The 18,522-nt window shown below is 61.0% G+C and overlaps 1 protein-coding gene across 4 annotated transcripts in view; it reads left to right on the forward strand.

Annotated features, from left to right (window-relative positions):
• PLEKHM2 (pleckstrin homology and RUN domain containing M2) overlaps positions 1–18,473 on the forward strand; it is a 37,690-nt gene extending 19,217 nt beyond the window's left edge. Inside the window, exons 1-20 of one of the 4 annotated variants that reach the window (XM_055332892.1) lie at positions 1,437–1,562; positions 3,048–3,154; positions 3,509–3,618; positions 4,138–4,237; positions 4,755–4,842; positions 5,488–5,674; positions 6,940–6,999; positions 10,335–10,563; positions 11,620–12,465; positions 12,701–12,770; positions 12,872–12,962; positions 13,275–13,339; positions 13,704–13,792; positions 14,403–14,535; positions 14,781–14,971; positions 15,424–15,489; positions 16,114–16,273; positions 16,617–16,796; positions 16,878–16,994; positions 17,489–18,473. In XM_055332892.1, coding sequence (XP_055188867.1) covers positions 1,482–1,562; positions 3,048–3,154; positions 3,509–3,618; positions 4,138–4,237; positions 4,755–4,842; positions 5,488–5,674; positions 6,940–6,999; positions 10,335–10,563; positions 11,620–12,465; positions 12,701–12,770; positions 12,872–12,962; positions 13,275–13,339; positions 13,704–13,792; positions 14,403–14,535; positions 14,781–14,971; positions 15,424–15,489; positions 16,114–16,273; positions 16,617–16,796; positions 16,878–16,994; positions 17,489–17,623 — 3,105 coding nt within the window. In that variant the 5' untranslated portion in view covers positions 1,437–1,481 and the 3' untranslated portion in view covers positions 17,624–18,473. Of the gene's footprint in view, positions 1–1,436; positions 1,563–3,047; positions 3,155–3,508; positions 3,619–4,137; positions 4,238–4,754; positions 4,843–5,487; positions 5,675–6,939; positions 7,000–10,334; positions 10,564–11,619; positions 12,466–12,700; positions 12,771–12,871; positions 12,963–13,274; positions 13,340–13,703; positions 13,793–14,402; positions 14,536–14,780; positions 14,972–15,423; positions 15,490–16,113; positions 16,274–16,616; positions 16,797–16,877; positions 16,995–17,488 lie in introns of those variants that run through there. The other 3 variants (XM_055332893.1, XM_055332894.1, XR_008665367.1) reach the window with 3 other exon arrangements.
• Positions 18,474–18,522: the final 49 nt, after the last annotated feature.

Genomic DNA, 18,522 nt, shown 5'->3' on the forward strand with positions numbered 1-18,522 from the left:
TTAATATTAGACTGGGGGAAATTGGAAACCGTGAAGGGAAAGGTTGACAGACTTGACTCCATAAAACGTAGAAGTTTCTCAATAGGATAAAAAAAAAACCACCATAAGCAAAATTTAAAGGTCAGTTGACACTGGGCAAAAATAACAATTCAAAGCAACATACAGGATTGAATCCTCCATCAACAAAGAGCTACAACAGACCATCGAGAAAAAGGCAAGCAGATGGAAGATGGAGCAGATTGAAGAGGGAGTTCACAGGAAAAGAAATAGAAATGGTAGGAATGGCTGATAAGAATGTTCAGCTGCACTAGTGATGAGAGAAATCCAATTTAGATCAGGTCCTGGGGCGCCTGACTGGCTCCATCAGAGGAGCACGCGACTCTTGATCCCGGGGTTGTAAGTTCTCAGCCCCACGTTAGGCATAGAGAGTACTTAAAATAAAATCGTAAAAAAAAAAAAAAAAAAAACCAACCAAACAATTAGGTACTGTTTTCCACCAGTTGGACTGTCAGGAATTCGACTAATTATATCCAGGGTTAGCTGGCACAGTGAGAGTGCAAATCGATCCAGCGTTTTAAAAGGCCTGCAGGTTCTCTCACCGTGCAAAGTACTCACACGGGGATCCACGGATGCTCGCTGATCGTGGGGCATCGAGGAGGGGAGACAGCAGCCATTAGCTACGGCGTCCTATTTTAGCACGCAGCGCGGCTCTGAAAAAATGTGGTCGTTCTGTCTGTAATGATACGGAAATAGACGCTTCGTACACTGTTAAGAAAAAGCACATTTGGGAACAATGAGTATAGCATGACCTGGTTTCACTTTTTAAAAAACTGTTTTTAAGTCTGCCTGTGCAGGAAGGGGGTTGGGAGGACACACAAGCCGTTGGCCAGGGAGGGGGGCCAGGAGGTCTTTGTACTTTATTTATTTTTTTAAAAAGGTTTTATTTATTTATTCATGAGAGACACACACACACACACATACACACACACAGAGACAGAGAGAGGCAGAGACACAGGCAGAGGGAGAAGCAGGCTCCCTGCAGAGCCTGACGTGGGGCTCGATCCCGGGTCTCCAGGATCAGGCCCTGGACTGAAGGCAGCGCTAAACCGCTGAGCCACCCGGGCTGCCCATCTTTGTACTTTATACACACTTCCAGGTTGCTTGAGTTTTTATGGCGAGCAAATGTTTTTTCGGAATAATTGTTTTAAAGGCCTCTTGACCCAAGAAAGGAGTCTGAGTTCTGGCTCTGGCTCCCTCACTGAGCTGACACTCCTAGAAAAGAACTTAACCTCCACCGGTTTTAGCCACCTCCTCTGTTGAAACAAAAACAACATTTTAAAAAAAGCTTTTCCACGTCTCTTGAGTGTTCTAGTAAGCGTGGCTACTTTTATAATCAAGAAAATGAGTAAATGCCCGGTTTGCTTTCGTAATAACAGAGCCCACCAGATCTCAAAAGATCCCGCCAGCTCTAAGCCTCCCTGATGTCAGATCTGCTCGGGTTTGGGGGCAAAAAGAAGAAGAAAGAAAGGGTGGACACCGGCATGGTGGTTCTCAGCACTGAAGTGAGCAAGACCGTGGCGGGCCGTGGCTGGGAGGGTGGGATGGTTTGCATAAGCTCACTGCTTTCTTTCGGTTCTGGGAACCTTCCTCCCCGGCCTGCTTCACCCGCCTCTCGGGAGGGAGGGCAACCCCGCGGGACTGAGGCCTGTGCCCCAGGCCTGGGGCCTGTCCCCGGCCAGCAGGGCTGCTGGGCTTACCCTGGGCCACAGGGAAGAGAAGCTATTTTTGTTGTGGGGCTGAAGGGTTGGCCTCTGGCCAGGAGGCGGGCTTGTCGGCCTGGTTGCTGTAGCTTGCTGCTGCCGTCTCTACCACCGCACCCAGACAGCCTTCGAGAACACGATTGTCCCCTGCCAAGAGCTTAAACCTGAGATGCGTGTTCTTCTTGGGTGTCCGTCCCACGTCTGGCCGCTAGAAGGGCAACAGCAGACCAGCATTTGGCTAAAACGAACTTGGAAAGACCTGTGTCCTACGGCTTTACTTGAAAAGGACCCCTGCTTTCTTAGCCCTAACTAACCCCACAGAGCTGCCCTCACCTTCGTGGGCTTTTGCTCAGTGCTGCCGTTCATCTCGCCTCCTGTCCTCGACCTTTTATCCAGCCAGCCAGGAAACAAGCATCCTTCTGGGCGTAGACCCTGACATGAGCCTGGCACACACCTCGACCCGTGTCCAGCCTCATCTGTTTCCACGGGCAAATCCCGGGTCCCGCATCAGCCTCCAGAGCAGGTGCCCTGTTCTGCCGGCCCTTTGTGCAGAGCAGCTCCGAGCAGGGCTGCTGTGGGGTGCAGCTCCGGGAGCAGGGGGCATTTATACAGATAATACCACATGTGGGCCCCTGGGTGGTGTGGCACCGCGGCCCTGGGTCGAAGCCTGGGACCACCTGGGACCTACACTCTGACCGAGGATCCTGGATCCCTCCCAGCATCAAGCTGTCATTGCGCAGGGCACTAACTGGGGGACTCTGGGGACTGGCTCTGAGGATACTGCCTCTTGGGACTGGGCTCTGAGGATACTGCCCTCTGGAGCCTGTAGGGGTCAGTGGCTGGTGCAGGCGGGTCGAGGTGCACTTCTCTGTTGGTCACCATGGATATCATTTAACTAGTTTTCTTCCTTTATTTTTGTTTTAATATTTTATTTTTTTAAAGATTTATTTATTTATTTATTTATTTATTCATTCATTCATTCATTCATTCATGAGAGACACACACAGAGAGAGAGACAGAGGGAAGAGCAGGCTCCATGCAGGGAGCCTGACATGGGACTCGATCCCAGGACTCCAGGATCACGCCCCGGACTGAAGGCGACGCTGAGCCACTGGGGCTGCCCTAATATTTTATTTTTAAGTAGTGACTACACCCAGCGTGGGGCTCGAACCTCCAACCCCGAGATAAGTGTCGCGCGCTCCACCCAGTGCTTGTCTTAGCTATATCTGCCTCAGCCCTCCTCCTCATCTCTCTGTTTCATTTTGGGTGGATTTCTTCTCCTTTCAGTTGCAGAGCTACTTCGCCGCCTGTGAAGATGAGACCCCCGCCATCCGGAACCACGACAAGGTCCTGCAACGTCTGTGCGAGCACTTGGACCACGCCCTGCTGTACGGGTAAGCTGGAGGTGGTCTCTGCGGAAGAGCCTCCGGGGAAGTCCCGCGCAGGGTCTGCCTCTCATCCCGCCTCCCGTGGGCCGAAGGAGACTCGCCTCGCTCGGGTGGCCGCAGGGTGTCTGTGGTTGCCCGGTCAGCGTCTCTGAGCAGGCGGGAGCGGCCGGGCAAGCCGTAGCAGCAGATGAGCCGCGGCGGGAAGGCGGGAAGGCGCGGTGGTTGCCCGTGGGCCCCCCCGGGAGCCCGTCCCTTCAGCCTGGAGCTCGGCACCCACATGAAGGGGACCGGGCCGGGCCGGCCGCAGCTTCCCAGGGTGGCTTCCCTCGGGTCACGGCAGCTCCTGTCCTACTTCCTCAGCCTGCAAGACCTCTCATCTGGCTACTGGGTGCTTGTGGTGCATTTCACCCGGAGAGAGGCCATCAAACAGATCGAGGTGCTGCAGCACGTGGCCACCAACCTGGGGCGCAGTGAGTAGCACCAGCACGATGCTGCGGGCAGCCGGGGGCTCCGGGGGCCTGGGGGTCAGCCCCGGCGAGGCTGAGGGCCAGGGGCGGGCAGCTGCTGGTGCCCTGCACGTAACAGTTAAGGGGGTGGGTGGAAGGAGAGTGAGGTGCTAAGGAGAACCCGACTCCTATGGCATCCCAGAGCCCGATCCCAGAACGGGGAGCCTGGCCCCTCTCCCTGAGCGAGGATCAGTGTTAGCCGGCGGGATCGGTGCACGCAGGATCGGTGCACAGTCCTTAGGCTTCTCGACCCACCTGGAGTTTGTACCCTGCGCTCCCGGTCAGAGTTCACTGGCCTGCCACCAGCGAGGGTCTGACTCGGGAACACAGATTTCAGGGGTGACGGCACCCCCCACAGGAGAGGAGGCTGTCAGAGTGCTTAAGCCCCTCGGCTACCCTTGCTGCCCTTCCTGCCCTCGCTTGGCCGAAAGAGCCAGCCCCTGACAGACCTTCCCTCTGGTCACTCCTGCCCTTCATTTGCAGGCAGGGCCTGGCTGTACCTGGCGCTCAACGAGAACTCCCTGGAAAGCTACCTGCGGCTGTTTCAGGAGAACCTGGGTCTGCTGCATAAATACTACGTCAAGTGAGTGTCTGGAACAGTTTGTGTCACGCAGCCCCGGAGCTCCCGTTGAACCTCGTCCCAAAGACTCTTGTCACTTGCACACATCACGGTGTGCCGCGTTGGAGGCCCAGCCTGGCGTGGCATGCTGAGAACCCGCCAGAGATGGCCGAAGAGCCCTCAGCACCTTGCCTCTCATGGCTCTGCCAGGAGTACGCTGTTCCAAACGCTCCGCCCCCGCCCAGCCCTCAGACCTTACTAGAATGCACAGCCTTTGCTCGGCTGCTGCCAGAACAAAGCATTTATGTCATCTGCTGAGAGCCAGATGAACCCTATACAGGCCCCGGATCTGAAGACCATGCCGACCATGCTGTGGGGCTCCAAACCCAGGAGGAGGAGCTCCAACGGAGTGGGTGAAGGCTGCCCCAAGCTGGGTGCCCTCCAGGCAGTGGGGATGTCACATGTCAAATTTCAACACAGCCGGCTCGCCAGCGAGGTTGGGGCCAAGCTGGTAACCATCGTCCCTCCTCGTGTCTCACAGGAATGCCCTGGTCTGCAGCCACGATCACCTGACTCTCTTCCTGACCTTGGTGTCTGGGCTGGAGTTCATTCGATTCGACCTGGATCTGGTGAGACCCCCCGGGCTCTTGCTGCCTCTAGGGGCAGACGTGCGGTTTTACTTCCCTGGTCCCTCTCAGGGAGCCTCTGGGTGTGACTGAGCCTGAGCAACGCCCCCGCCCCGTCTGTTCAGGGTCAGAACAGTGGAACTGAATGGAAGGGGGTGATTCTCTCTCGGCTTCTCTAAGCCAGAATCCTAGTTCAGGTGACTCCCTCCTGCCTCTCTTCCAGACTTGGAGAAAAGATACACTGCCTGGAAAATTTAGCGTTAATGTACCCTCCTTGTTGTTTAGGATATGAGTGTTGTTTTTGTGGGTTTTTTTTTTTTTTAATGATTTTATTTATTTATTCCTGAGAGACACAGAGAGGCAGAGACACTTGCAGAGGGGGAAGCAGACTCCCTACAGGGACCCCATGTGGGACTTGCTCCCAGGACCCCAGGGTCACGCCCTGAGCCAGAGGCAGATGCTCAACCATTGGGCCACCCAGGCGTCCCTTGCATTAATTACTCCTTTTAGCGACTTATTTCGGAATGTAGCGCCGTAAGCCCCCTGATTTCCCAGAGGAGAGCAAGCATGGGAGGTAGGACGGCGGCAGGTCTGCCCAGGCCACCGAAGCCTCCGCAGCCAAGCCTGCTCCCTGCGCTCTCCTCTCAGGACGCTCCGTACTTAGACTTGGCCCCCTACATGCCCGACTACTACAAACCCCAGTACCTGCTGGACTTCGAAGACCGCCTCCCCAGCTCGGTGCAGGGCTCGGACAGCCTGTCCCTCAACTCCTTCAACTCCGTCACCTCCACCAACCTGGAGTGGGATGACAGCGCCATCGCCCCATCCAGTGAGGGTAAGCGCCTCGGGCAGAAGGCAGCCACGCTCTGCTGTGGCACTGGTGCTGGAGCCACTTACACTTGGCTGGGTGACGGGTCTCTGGGGGAGACTGGAAGTTCAACGGGGCCGAGCATTTCCCAGGCCTTCATTCGTTTCCTCGGCATCTCCGTGGTCGGTGGAACACTGGTTCTGGGGACGAAAGGCCAAGATGAGACCGTGTGAATCCAGAAGGCTAGGGCCGCAGGCCTGGGGCGGGGAGAGGGCGCGGGGTGGGCGGTGTTCTAAGTGAGGAAGGATTGACTGTGTGCCCGGAAGCTCCCTGCCGTTGCAGGGGTGAGTGCTGCCTGCCCGGGGCGGTCAGACTCTGGTCCTAGGCAGAAAGAGGCTGAGCAGCCCCTGCAGAGAGGAGAGAGCCAGATGGGTCCGGGGTGTAGCGGAGACTTGCCCCTGTCTCCTGAGCCCACCTGATTTCTGAGGCCCTCCTGCACCTGCTAGGGTGTTAGCGCCAATGGCATCCACTGCATCGAAGTCGGAAAAAGTTGTCAAGTCTGTAGGTCATCTTGTCGTCTTGATCCAATGACTGATTGGAGCAGCCTGGTTTCTTTCAAACCTTAGGCTTCTGCGTTCATTTGAAAAACTGGCGGTTTCTCCACCTTCACCCCCACGTGGGAAACGAGAGCTCTTCATTTACTGCACCTGCCTCACCTCCAGGGAAGGAGACCCCAAGCACGAGTTCAGCCCTCAGGGCTCCCTAGAAGTGCTTTGGCCTTGCGACCTTGGCCTTCTTTCTTCATGAAAGCTTGTGCAACGGGCCCAAGGCCCATGAGGCCGGTTACTTCCAGCCTTGTTAGCAAGGCTTGCATTGCTCCTTGTACGAGCAGAGGGCAGTGGCTCAGTCTCCTCGGATTGGGCTCATGGGCCGCCTCCCAGAAGGCAGCGGCTGGGCCCTGAAGGAGTAGTCGGGCCGTCCACAGTGGAGGTGTCCCCCTGACCCCACCTCACCCCCGATGCTGGGTTCAGAGGGAAGGAAGGCAGGGGATGGGAGCCCACGCTCTTCTCAGCCAGAACCAGGTCCTGGGGCTGGCAAGGATTGTCCCCAGGGTCTTCCCAGCAACCCAGGTGAGAAGCAACGTGAGCTCCCTGAAGCCATTAGGGAAAATCCAGAAAGTTTACCTTTTTCCTCTCTCATTTTCTCCCCATGCCTCCCACCCCACCACCCCCACCTTCCGTGTCCCTCCACTACTTGTTTCTAATCTTCAGTTTTGTCCCTCGTTTTTATAGATTATGATTTTGGAGATGTGTTTCCAGCAGTGCCGTCTGTACCCAGCACAGACTGGGAAGGTGGGCCAGAGTCCGCTGTTACCCTCTTTTCCTGTTTTGCTGCGTTTCCGTGCCAAGCTTGCTGCATGATTCGAAATCAGCTCGTTGTTTATAATAATGTCAATGATCCTAATAAAGCCAAGTTTGGTGTTCAAATAGATGGAATTCTGCAGTAGGAGAACTTGACCCCAATTCTAGGCAAACCCCTCTCCTGGTGCAGGGCTCCTGCCTTTGCGAGGTGGCCTCGTGGCATCACCAGGTGACTGCGTTGCAGGGCCCCAGAGATCCCCCTCCCCCTTTCTGATGCCCGTGGAAGCACCGGGTACGTGTAGGGAATTGCCAGCTCCTGGGTTGCCAGTGGCCTGACCGGCGGTGAGCAGAGACTTGTTCTGGAAAGCGTGGGTTGAACCTGCAGATCGTAAGCTCCTTTAGGTCAGATGTGCTTCTGGGTCAGAAGCCTCAAGAAGTGGAGGCAGAGGGCTCGACCCCCCCGCTCCGGTGTGGGTGGCTTCCTCCCCGGTGGTGTTGAGAGACTGAGGATCCCGATGGGCGAGATTGCCCAGGCACAGCCGAAACTTCCTACAGGGAGATTCTCTTAGAGGTTTTAAGGCAGATTAAAACCCAGGCTGTGGGCCTCCCACCTGTCCACTAGGCGGCAGCAGTGCTCGGGCTCCCCGGCTGGGCTTCTGGAAACCAGGCGGCTCTACCACACGTTCCCATGATTACTGAAAGCACAGGGCTCGTTTCTGAGGGGTTAATGCTTCCTCCTTAGATCTGAGGCCAGAACCCCCACCCCCCGGGGGGCAGAGCCTGCTGCCCTGTGGACTGCTGAATGCCCAGGGCCAGCCCGGGGGGAGCGGCTGCTGGCTGCTGACTGCTCCCGGGGCAGGAGGGGCAGGAGGGGCAGGTGCCTCTTTCCACTGCTCCAAAGCTGGCCCCTTGTTACCAGCGCCGTGATCTCTGAGTAACGGGTGACAGATGATCTTTTTTCCGAGGAATGTATGAAATAGCTTAGTTTGTAGGGAAATAAGATACGGCCTTGGGGAAAATTAATTATATCATCTGGCCAAGAGAGTAGCACCGGAGAGTGCCACGGGTTAGTTAAGATGAAATCCAGAATTCCATCGTAACATCGTTTATCGTCTCAACCTCTCTTCTTGCAGTGCACATGCTGGGCATTGGTGTTTCCCCCTCTGATTCTAACCACTAACCCCCTCCTGACCCAGCTCCTTGCCGCCCTTTGCAGTCACCTGACAAGCAGGGCCCGACCTTCCTCCGCAGCCCTCCAGAGCTCCCGGTGGCCTGAGAACTAACAATCTGGGTTGCACTGCTTGCTCAGGCTGGGCCGGGCGGGGCTCCAGGGCGGGGTGAGCTTTGTCCCACCGTGGTCTCCTGCTTTCCTGAGTCCCCAGGTCTGCTCCAGCAGCTCACTTGGGGAGGCTTTGTCTTCTCCTTCCACCTGGAGGGAAGCAGGATTTGGGGGCAGCTCCAAACTCTGGGCCCAGGGGCAGGGGTGGGGGCGGCCTTCTGCGGTCCTTGGCTTGTTCACAGAGCTGGTGGGTAACCCAGCCCTGACACCCACCACATCCCGTGGCCTGCTCACTCACTGGGCGGGACTCCTCCTACAAGCAACTGCAGACCCCTAGGGGCTGGGACAGCAATGTAGGGCCTCATGGGACCCGGGACAACAATGTAGGGCCTCACGGGACCCGGGACAACAATGTAGGGCCTCACAGGACCCGGGACGACAATGTAGGGCCTCACTGGACCCGGGACGACAATGTAGGGCATCACGGGACCCGGGATGACAATGTAGGGCCTCGCGGGACCCAAGGAGACAATGTAGGGCCTCACGGGACCCAGGACAGCAATGTAGGGCCTCACGGGACCCAGGACAACAATGTAGGGCCTCACGGGACCTGGGACAGCAATGTAGGACCTCATAGGACCTCACAGGACCTGGGACAACAATGTAGGGCCTCACAGGACCCTTTTTTGAGACCTAAGGGCAAGGTTTTCCCCATGTGAGCCCTGAGGCTGTGGGGGCCCAGGGCATCTGCAGGAAGTCTCGTATGTCACTCGTGATTTTCTGGCTGGGCTGGCAATGGCTTCTGGCCCCCACCTTTGTCCTTATATTAAAAGACAATGTACTTTTAAAAAAATGGATGATGTGCTGCATCAGCAGACAGCTGCCCAGTGGTTTCCAAGACCCACTAGGAAGTGGACAGCAGGTTGGGCGGTTCCAGATGAGGCTGAGGATGGGAAGCATGTTTGCCACGTCTCCCGTGGGCAGATCATGGCCAACAAGATGTGTGTAAGCTGGCCAGTGAGGCGTGACCATCCCGTGTCCCGTGCCGTTAGCTCTCAGCCGACCTCTCTGACAGCTGGGCCTCCGTTCCCTGCCGCGGCCGCTCCATCTGCCACCAGATAATGCCCCGCGTGCTCTCCGTGCTCCTGTTTCTGGGCTGGCTGGGTGGGGGCGTGGGGGTGGGGGGGCAGTTAAACCCGCCCCTCTCTGGAGAGGAAGCATCCCCCGCCCCCCTTCTCCCCCGGGTGGAGCCAAGGGTGAGGGGGACTCGGACCGGCAGGAAGGCAGAGACTTGAGCGAGATGGAGTTCCCAGCTCTCGCCCTAAAGGGGTGCCTGGTCCTGCCCCCCGCTGCGGGGGTGTGACCATGTCAGGGAGAGAAGCAGCCTTGGGGGGCACCCACTCGCCACACCTCCCTTCCCTTTGCATCTCCTTGGCGCCCCGGTCTCATCCTCCCTACTGTGCTCTGGGCCCTTCCGCCTTCCCGCCTTGCTCCTCGCCCCCTGGACTCCCTCTCCTGTCTCTCAGCCCCTCCCCTCAGCTTCTCTGATCCCCGCTGTCTCCCTCTATTTTCTCTCCCTTTTTTGCTTTTTATCTGCCTCTGGTGGGCAGAGCGGGGACCCTCCAGGGGACGTTGGGTGTGTCAGCCCTGCCGTGGCCGGTGGCACTGAAGGGGCTGCCGGGGTCCCCTCTGGCTCCCTCTGACGGAGGGCTCTAAGGTTAACCTCTTGAGGCATCAAGGTCACCGTCCCTGAGGGGCTTCAGCCTGGAGCTGCTTAACCTCGGGGCTCGGAACTCGGACTCGGCCAAGTCGCTGGGAGCTCTCGGGGGTTCTCGGTGGCGTGGCGACGGTGTCGCTCCAGGTCACTCTTAGAGCACAGATCCCGTGTCCTGTTGGTCTGGGCCTCTACTCCTCAGTCAGGGCCACCCCGACCAGATTTCCCCGGGAGGAGCTCAGCTGCCTCCCTCGTGAGATAAGGCATGCTCTGGGGGGCCCGGGGGCCCCAGGCGGCGTCTGACCGGCTGCCTCTTGTTTCCCGTCCTCCCAGATGGAGACCTCACAGACACGGTCAGCGGCCCCCGCTCCACTGCTTCCGACCTGACCAGCAGCAAGGCTTCCACCAAGAGTCCCACCCAGCGCCACAACCCCTTCAGTGAGGACCCAGCAGAGACGGTGTCCTCCTCCGACACCACCCCTGTGCACACCACCTCTCAGGAGAAGGGGGAACCCCACACTCTCGACCTGCCGGACGCCTGCACAGAGCTCGAAGTCATTAGGTCAGCGGGGAGGGGCCCCGGGAGAAGTGGGGTGAGCATCCCCGTGTCCGGCCTGTCCACCCCTCGCATCACGTTTCAGTCCACGCACGCCGGGACCCTGCCCCCCGGGGCAGATAGGCATCTTCCTGGAGATGAAGTGGTTCTCCAGGAGTTCTTCAGGCAAGAAGAAACAGGGCCCGAGCCCAGGAGACGCTGTGGCCCAGGTCTCCAGGGCCGGAGGGCCGGAAGGTCACCTTCTCCCCGGGGGGGGGGGGGGCTTCTTGGAATGTCGATGTACCGTTTCTGTGATCTGTACCCATTCTAGTTCCATGTGGCTCCTTGAAGGAGAAGTGTCTCCATCACGTAGACAGGGACCTACAGGGAAGGGAGGGAGGAGGCGCAGGGCAGATTGGGACGCTCTGGGCCCAGAGCCTCCCGGGCTCCCCGACCTCCCCCCGCCCCTGCCCCTGAGACTCTCCACGCTGAGTAAGATGCTGTGCGTGTCGTACCCTCCGAGGCTTGCTGGCCCGAGGCGGGGGTCAGGGGTCCCGCTCTGCGGGCCGGTTCAAGGCCTGAGCAGCTTAAGTGGCTCCGACCTGGGGTCGCCTTGCCAGACGCATTCCAGCCACCCTGCAACCAAAGAAGTGTGAGCCCAGAAGACTTCGAGTGCACTTGTGGTTGAGCCATCCCCGGTGATAACCTGCCGGGAAGTGAGGTCAGCTCAGGGTCCGTTGGCCACATCCCAAGGGGAGGGCCAAGTGGAGGTGCCATCGTTCTGACCGACCAGGGCCTGTGTTTGCTCCCGAGAGCACAGCTGGCACGGCTGTGTCCTCAGCTAGAACTCGTGGGATGTGCTCGGGGGTTCCTCGGGTCCCCGCCTCCTCCAGCAACGGGGGCGTACCTCAGGGCCTGAGCTGCTCCGGCCCCCTGGCCTGGGGCCTCCCACCCAGGACCTCTGAAGCTCTGGCTATGCCCTCAGAGGTCACATGCCCAGATCCCCTCTTTCAACCCAGCCCACCTAATTGCCCGGTACTGCGGCGCTCAGGTGGTAAGCCTGCCCCATCACTCCTGTCCCAGGGTCACGAAGAAGAAGAAGACCGGCAAGAAGAAGAAGGCGAGGTCGGATGAGGAGGCTAGCCCCCTCCACCCCTCCTCCACCCAGGACGGCTGTGCCCGGCGCGGGGGGGACGGGGACAGCCTTGTCAGCAGCCCAGGCCTGGGGCGGGCGTCCCCGGACGCCACCTTTACTCCCCCGCAGGAGGAGGGAGAGGGGCCCAGCAGCACGGCCGAGAGCAGCGAGCTCTCGGAGCCCGGCCAGGTGGGCCTGCTTATCCCCGAGATGAAGGACACGTCCATGGAGCGCTTGGGGCAGCCCCTGAGCAAGGTGATCGACCAGCTCAACGGGCAGCTGGACCCCAGCACCTGGCGCTCCCACGCCCAGTCCCCAGACCAGTCCTTTCGGACCGGCTCTCCCGGGGACGCCCCGGAGAAGCCGCCATTTTGCGACTTTAGTGAGGGGCTTCCAGCCCCCATGGACTTCTACCGCTTTACCGTCGAGAGTCCAAGCACTCTTACATCAGGTGGCAGCAACCATGACCCTGCAGGGCCTGGCCAACCGCTGCATGTTCCTGGTAGCCCTGAGACTGCTGGCCAAGAAGAGGGAGGAGGAGCAAGAGAGGGACAGACGCCTGGGCCCCTAGAGCGCGCCCCGAGGGAGGCCCGGGGGCCAGAGCCCCGGGAACTGGACCCTGAGTCGCCCCTGGTCCGGGAGGGGCCTGTGCCTGAACCGGAGCCGGGGACCCGCGAGGCTCTTTGCCAGCTCAAGCGAGACCGGCCCAGCCCGTGCGTGAGCAGCGCTGAGGACTCTGGGGTGGATGAGGGGCAGGGGAGCCCGTCGGACACGACCCACTCGGCAGAGTTCAGGTGAGCGGGGCCCTCCGGGCGGCCGGCCTGACACTCGCTCCCGGCGCCCCGCGGCCCGGGACGGGGGGCATCTGCCCTCCAGATACCCCGAGCGCAGCCGTGGACGCCCCGGCCTGGGCGGGGAGGCGGGGTGGGCTGTGATGTCCCCGCCACCCCCACTTCGGCTCCGGTCAGGGGCAGAGCCGCCTGCCCCTGGCCTAGCCTGACACCCTCCCCACGCGTGTCCCTCTCTCAGAGTGGACAACAATCACTTACTCCTGCTGATGATCCATGTGTTTCGAGAAAACGAAGAGCAGCTCTTCAAAGTAAGTCCCGGGAGCTCAAGGACGAGGCGGGAAGGCCTGCTGGCCGGGCCGGGGCGGCAGGGGCCGGGGTGCCTGAGCCCCGCTCTGTGTCGGCCCCGCAGATGATCCGGATGAGTACGGGGCACATGGAGGGCAACCTGCAGCTGCTCTACGTGCTGCTCACAGACTGCTACGTCTACCTGCTTCGGAAAGGTGCCTGCCGCCCCGGGCCCGGCCAGAGGCAGAGGATGAGACTGACTCCCTCCCTTTCTCTGTGCCCCCCACCCCGGCTCTCGGCCGTCTGGTGGTGACCGAAACACCCCAGCGAGTGCCACCGGCCGTCCCGGCAGCCCCGTGGGCGCCAGGGCCTGCCTGCCACGAGCCCCGCGCCCTCCGCCTCCTCCACCGTGTCAGATCGCAGGGCAGGGACGGGTCCTCTCTCAGAGAGGCCAGCTCTTAGACATGGGGCAGGGGGAGGGAAAAGAGGCCACTGCGAGTTACAGGCATCGGGGTCTCCTCTCTCAGGGGCCGCGGAGAAGCCATACCTGGTGGAAGAGGCTGTTTCTTACAATGAACTTGACTATGTGTCGGTGAGTGCAGGCTCTGCAGTTGGCATATGCTGTAGGACAGGGCCCCTCGGGCCGCCCACCGGCCACCCACCGGCCACCCACCGGCGGAGCTGCAGAGGGGGCGTGTCCTGCCTTGGCCCCAGCGCCCCCTCTCGAGCAGCTTCTACAGGTGATGCGGGGGATAAGAACGAGTCTGAGATGCCTCTTCATCCACCATATTTCTGACCATCCCTCCCCAGCTCTCGCCAGGGTCCCAGGCCCCTGGGGCTCTCCCTGCGGCCACTCCAGGGCGTGCTTCTCCCTCCCCAGCAGCCCTCACCTGGCCGGGCTGCCTCTTCCGCAGCAGCCAAGCCCCGTGCGCATGTGAAGCTGTTGTTTCCGGCAGGTGGGCCTCGACCAGCAGACGGTGAAGCTGGTGTGCACCAACCGCAGGAAGCAGTTTCTGCTGGACACGGCCGACGTGGCCCTGGCCGAGTGAGTGACATGCCCCTGGCCTCCCCACCTCCCCTGGCCTGAGCCCCCGCCCCTAGGGATGGAGGGTGCAAGGTAGGAAACAGAGAAGTGGAGATCAGGTGTGTTCCCTCTGGCACCTGCTGGAAGCGTGCAAGCACACTGACGGACTCACGTCATCAGCTCAGGTGACCTCAGACCCTGTGTAGCCTCCAGAGAGGACTGGCCTGAGGGCTGACGTGAGTTATCAGCAGGAATACAAGTCCAGCTGCTGGGCCACGGGGCCATGGGTGCCCCCCCCCCATGCCTTCATACAGAAATTACTGGTAATGAGATCGTGTCGTTGTACTGACTTGGGTCCCACCCACTCCGGCTCCGCTGCACCACCGGGGCTGGTCTTCCCTCGCCGGCAGCACCCGGGCCCCTGGCCACTGGGAATGGCCTTTTCCAGGTCATCGTTTGAGGCCAGTGATCGCTGGGCATCACTGCCCCAGCTGCTGCCCTGAGCTCTGGCTCCAGCCAGCAACCTCCCTGAAGTTTCTGTGCCCCCAGGCCAGAATCCTGTCCAGGTGAGAGGCAGGCCTCCCCGCTGCCCCCCCGGGGCCTCTGACAGTAAACCCCACTCCCTGTGTAGGTTCTTCTTGGCTTCTTTGAAGTCCGCCATGATCAAAGGCTGCCGGGAACCACCTTACCCCAGCATCCTGACTGATGCCACCATGGAGAAGCTGGCACTGGCCAAATTTGTGGCCCAGGAGTCCAAGTGTGAGGTAAGTGCCAGGAGTGGTGGGAAACTGTCGTCCCTGAGAGGCCGCCTCTGGTGTGAGGTCAGGCCGTGCAAGTAGAGGTCTTTAGCTTCTCCGTCACCCACCAGGGAGGGGCTCTCCTGCCCCTGGGTCCTGTCCCCCACCCCACCTGGGGCGTGTCCTTGCTTCCTCCATGGCCATTCCTGGGGCTGGGCCGCTGGTGAGCCTGGCCCAGACCTCACCGCTCTGTCTGCTGCCCACCCCCCCAGGCCACTGCTGTCACCGTGCGCTTCTATGGGCTTGTACACTGGGAGGACCCCATGGATGAGTCCCTGGGTCCCGTCCCCTGCCACTGCTCACCCCCCGAGGGCGCCATCACCAAAGAAGGCATGCTGCATTACAAGGCAGGCACCTCCTACTTGGGCAAAGAGCACTGGAAGACTTGCTTCGTGGTACTCAGGTGGGAGCCCCCGCAGCTCTGGCCTCGGGCATGGCCTGGAACTCGTTGGGCAGTCAGGCCCTCAGCAGGGACCTCTGTGGGCAGGCCACTGAGGAAAGCAGCCCAAGGGGGCCTCCTTCCAGCCCCGCAAGGGTTTTAGGGTAGACATACCTCAGGATATTAGAGCTCCTGGGTAAAGCCAGCCATCTTCGGGGCCCAGGGCATCCGGGGGCACGTCAGGTATAGATGTGGGCTCGGCTGCTCCAAGCCGTTCACTGTCCCAGGTCGGCCTGAGGGGGTAGCGTGCCCTCCTGTGCCTCTGGTTCCTTCTTCACCCTCCCTTCTATAGAAGACAGGCCCCTTGGCCCCTGGGGCTTAAGGCCCCAGCTTGCAGGGGGCCCCCAGGATGTGGGCTCCACCTGGCCCTTGGTTCTTGGGACAGGCCTCACCCCTGCTGTGTTGTGCTCCTGCAGCAATGGGATCCTCTACCAGTATCCTGACCGCACTGATGTCACCCCTCTGCTCTCGGTGAACATGGGGTGAGTGTCCTGGCGATGGAGGCTGAGCCGTGTGGGGACTCCGGCTGAGCCTGGGGCCCAGGGCTTCTGTCCCCCTGGCTTGAGCTGCCAAGGGCCTCTTGTCATCCTGCCCCACTCAGCCGCACCCCATCCAGCAGCCCTGACTGGTACCCATGGGTCTGCGGAGCTCTCAGGGCCACAGGACCCCAAGCCAGGGGAGCGGGGGCAGCTTCCTGTCAGGGAAGCAAGAGGAACTCCTTGCCGGGAAAGGATCTGGCCCGGCAGGGGCGGCGGCTGCTGCCCTGGCAGCTCCTGACCTGCTGGAAGATTCACGTGTTTGGAGGAAACCCCAGGCCCAGAGAGGGAACGTGGATGAACGCGCCCCGATTCTGAGAGGGCCGGAGCTAAGAGCCCACCTCAGCCCTCTCCCGGCCATGCTGGGATAGCTAGAAGGATCTGGCAGTTCTGTAGACAGATGTTGTTACGCAGCAAGGGCGGGTCTGGCCGGCAGCTCCAAGCCTCTCCCGAGAGCCCAAGGGGTCTGTGTCCCCCCACCCCCCCGGGGCCGCGGGTGCAGGACGCTCGTGTCGCATGCCTCAAGCCACCCCCCCTTGCTTCCCTTTCACCCCTCGTCCTCTGGCCCAGGGGGGAGCAGTGCGGTGGCTGCCGGAGGGCCAACACCACGGATCGGCCCCACGCCTTCCAGGTCATCCTCGCCGACCGGCCGTGCCTGGAGCTGAGCGCCGAGAGCGAGGCTGACATGGCCGACTGGATGCAGCACCTGTGCCAGGCTGTGTCCAAAGGGGTGAGCGCCTCCGGCCTGCACCGTTCATCCGGCCTCCCGACCCGACCAGGATCCCCGGGGTCCCTTCCCTACACCCACAAGCTCAGGGGCAGCCTGCGAGGACCAAGACGCGGACGTCCAGGGGACAGCCCAGGAGTGGACCCGAGAGCCCAGGGCCACCTGTGGCCTGGACGCTCGGGCACCCCCCACCCCACCTCCACTTCTGAAGTGGACGGAGCCCAGCTGACCTCTGGAGGGAGGGGCCGAGGGGGGCGCTGGGCCCCCGGAGTGGGGAGTTCTGGTTCCGGCCAGCCCGGGAGAGCTCCAGCTCGCCTCTCCGCTCCCCTCTGCCAATGCCCTCCAGGTCATCCCCCAGGGGGTAACTCCCAGCCCCTGCATCCCCTGCTGCCTAGTGATCACCGATGACCGCCTCTTCACATGCCACGAGGACTGCCAGACTAGCTTCTTCCGCTCCTTGGGCACAGCCAAGCTGGCCGACATCAGCGCCGTCTCCACCGGCCCTGGCAAGGAGTACTGTGTCTTGGTGAGCTGGGCGGGGGGCGATGGAAGCAGGCCCTGCAGGAGGAGGGCGGCACCTGCTCACCTGGGGACCCGCTCTCCCCAGGACTTTTCCCAGGACAGCCAGCAGCCTCTCCTGCCCTGGGTCATCTACTTGAGCTGCACGTCTGAACTGGACCGGTTCCTGTCTGCGCTGGGCTCTGGGTGGAAAACCATCTACCAGGTACCTGGCTGCGCAGCGCCCCGAGGAGCGAGTGGGGCCACTCCCCGGGAAAGGAGCCCTGCTGGGACAGAGGAGGACTTGGGGCCTAGGGACAGCACTGTGCCGACAGCTCCAGGACACACTCCAACTTGTAGGACAGAAAGGGCAAGACTCGGGGCGCCTGGGGGGCTCAGTCATTGAGCATCTGCCTTCAGCTCAGGTCATGACCCCAGGGTCCTGGGATTGAGCCCTGCCTGGGGCTCTGTGCTCAGCGGGGAGCCTGCTTCTCCCTCTGCCCTTCCCCCTGCGTGTGCTCTCCTGCTTTCTCTCCCTCACATAAATAAAATCTTGAAAAAAACAAAAAAAGGCAAGACTCCCCCTCCCCCCCACCAGAGCATCTGAGGCCACAGCTGATAGTAGAACCTAGGAAATGCCAGTCCTGCCCTTGGTCCCTGGTGCGGAGGGCCTCCGGGGTCCCCACGGCAGCCCTCACGGACCCCCTCTGTGCCCCCCAGGTGGACCTCCCCCACAAGCCCATCCAGGAAACCTCCAACAAGAAGTTCGAGGACGCCCTGAGCCTCATCCACAGCGCCTGGCAGCGGAGCGACAGCCTCTGCCGCGGCAGGGCCTCCCGGGACCCCTGGTGCTGAGGTGGCGCTGGCTGGCGTCCGTGGCCAAGAAACGCAGGCCGAGCAGCACCCACCGTCATGCTCTGTCATCGTGCCGCTCGGGGCCAGGCTTCCACCCCTGTTCCGTAGCCCGCTCCCGCCCTGGGGGACAGAACCACCAACCGGGGCTTGAGACAGGTCCCTCTCCTTCCAGGGATGCAGGATGGGTGCTCCACACTCTTGGGCGTCCCGCCCGGCCAGTGGTGACTGGAGAGCGCTGGGGCAGAGGGTCTGAGCCCTATGGGCTCTGCATACGCGCGGCATATACAGATGCATGTGCATCTCTTCGGGATGGCAGCGGAGTAACATCCACTCTGAGGGGAGCAGAAGGACCGGGGGGCAGGAGTCCCTCTTCCTCTCCTGGGTCAGGAGCAGGTCAGGGGTCTGGGCCGAGGCCCGGCCACCCTTGTTCACGCTGGAACACTCAGCTGGCTGTGCAGGGAAGCCGGACACTAGGCTGTCAGTGCATGTCCCCTCCTCACTAACTATCCCCAGGCACACTGCCGCCTGCCCTGCCAGGGCCTACAGCTGGGGGGGTTCAGGGCCAGGCGGCCCCTCCCTGGCTGCCCAGAGGCCCTGCATGTCCACGGCCCCTGCCTCTCCCCAAACCACAGTGCCAGGAGGACCCAGGAGGACCCAGGAGTCAGGCCGCTCCTGCTGGGAGAGAAGGGAGGGCGGAGGGCTTGGAGAGGAGCAGACCCCAGCGGCCTGGGGTCCCCGTGCGTGCCTCCTGACTACCCCCTTGCTTGGCTGGAGCCGGGCCCTCTGGGGGAAGGGGTCAGATGGTCTGGGTTTCGTTTTTTAAAATAAAATAGACATGTTATATTGCCAAGACTTGTCACTGGCCCTTTGTGACCAGCACGGAGGTGGGGGATGCCCGG

Source organism: Nyctereutes procyonoides, unplaced genomic scaffold, assembly GCF_905146905.1.
Source record: "Nyctereutes procyonoides isolate TBG_1078 unplaced genomic scaffold, NYPRO_anot_genome, whole genome shotgun sequence".
NCBI classification, from domain to species: Eukaryota; Metazoa; Chordata; class Mammalia; order Carnivora; family Canidae; genus Nyctereutes; species Nyctereutes procyonoides.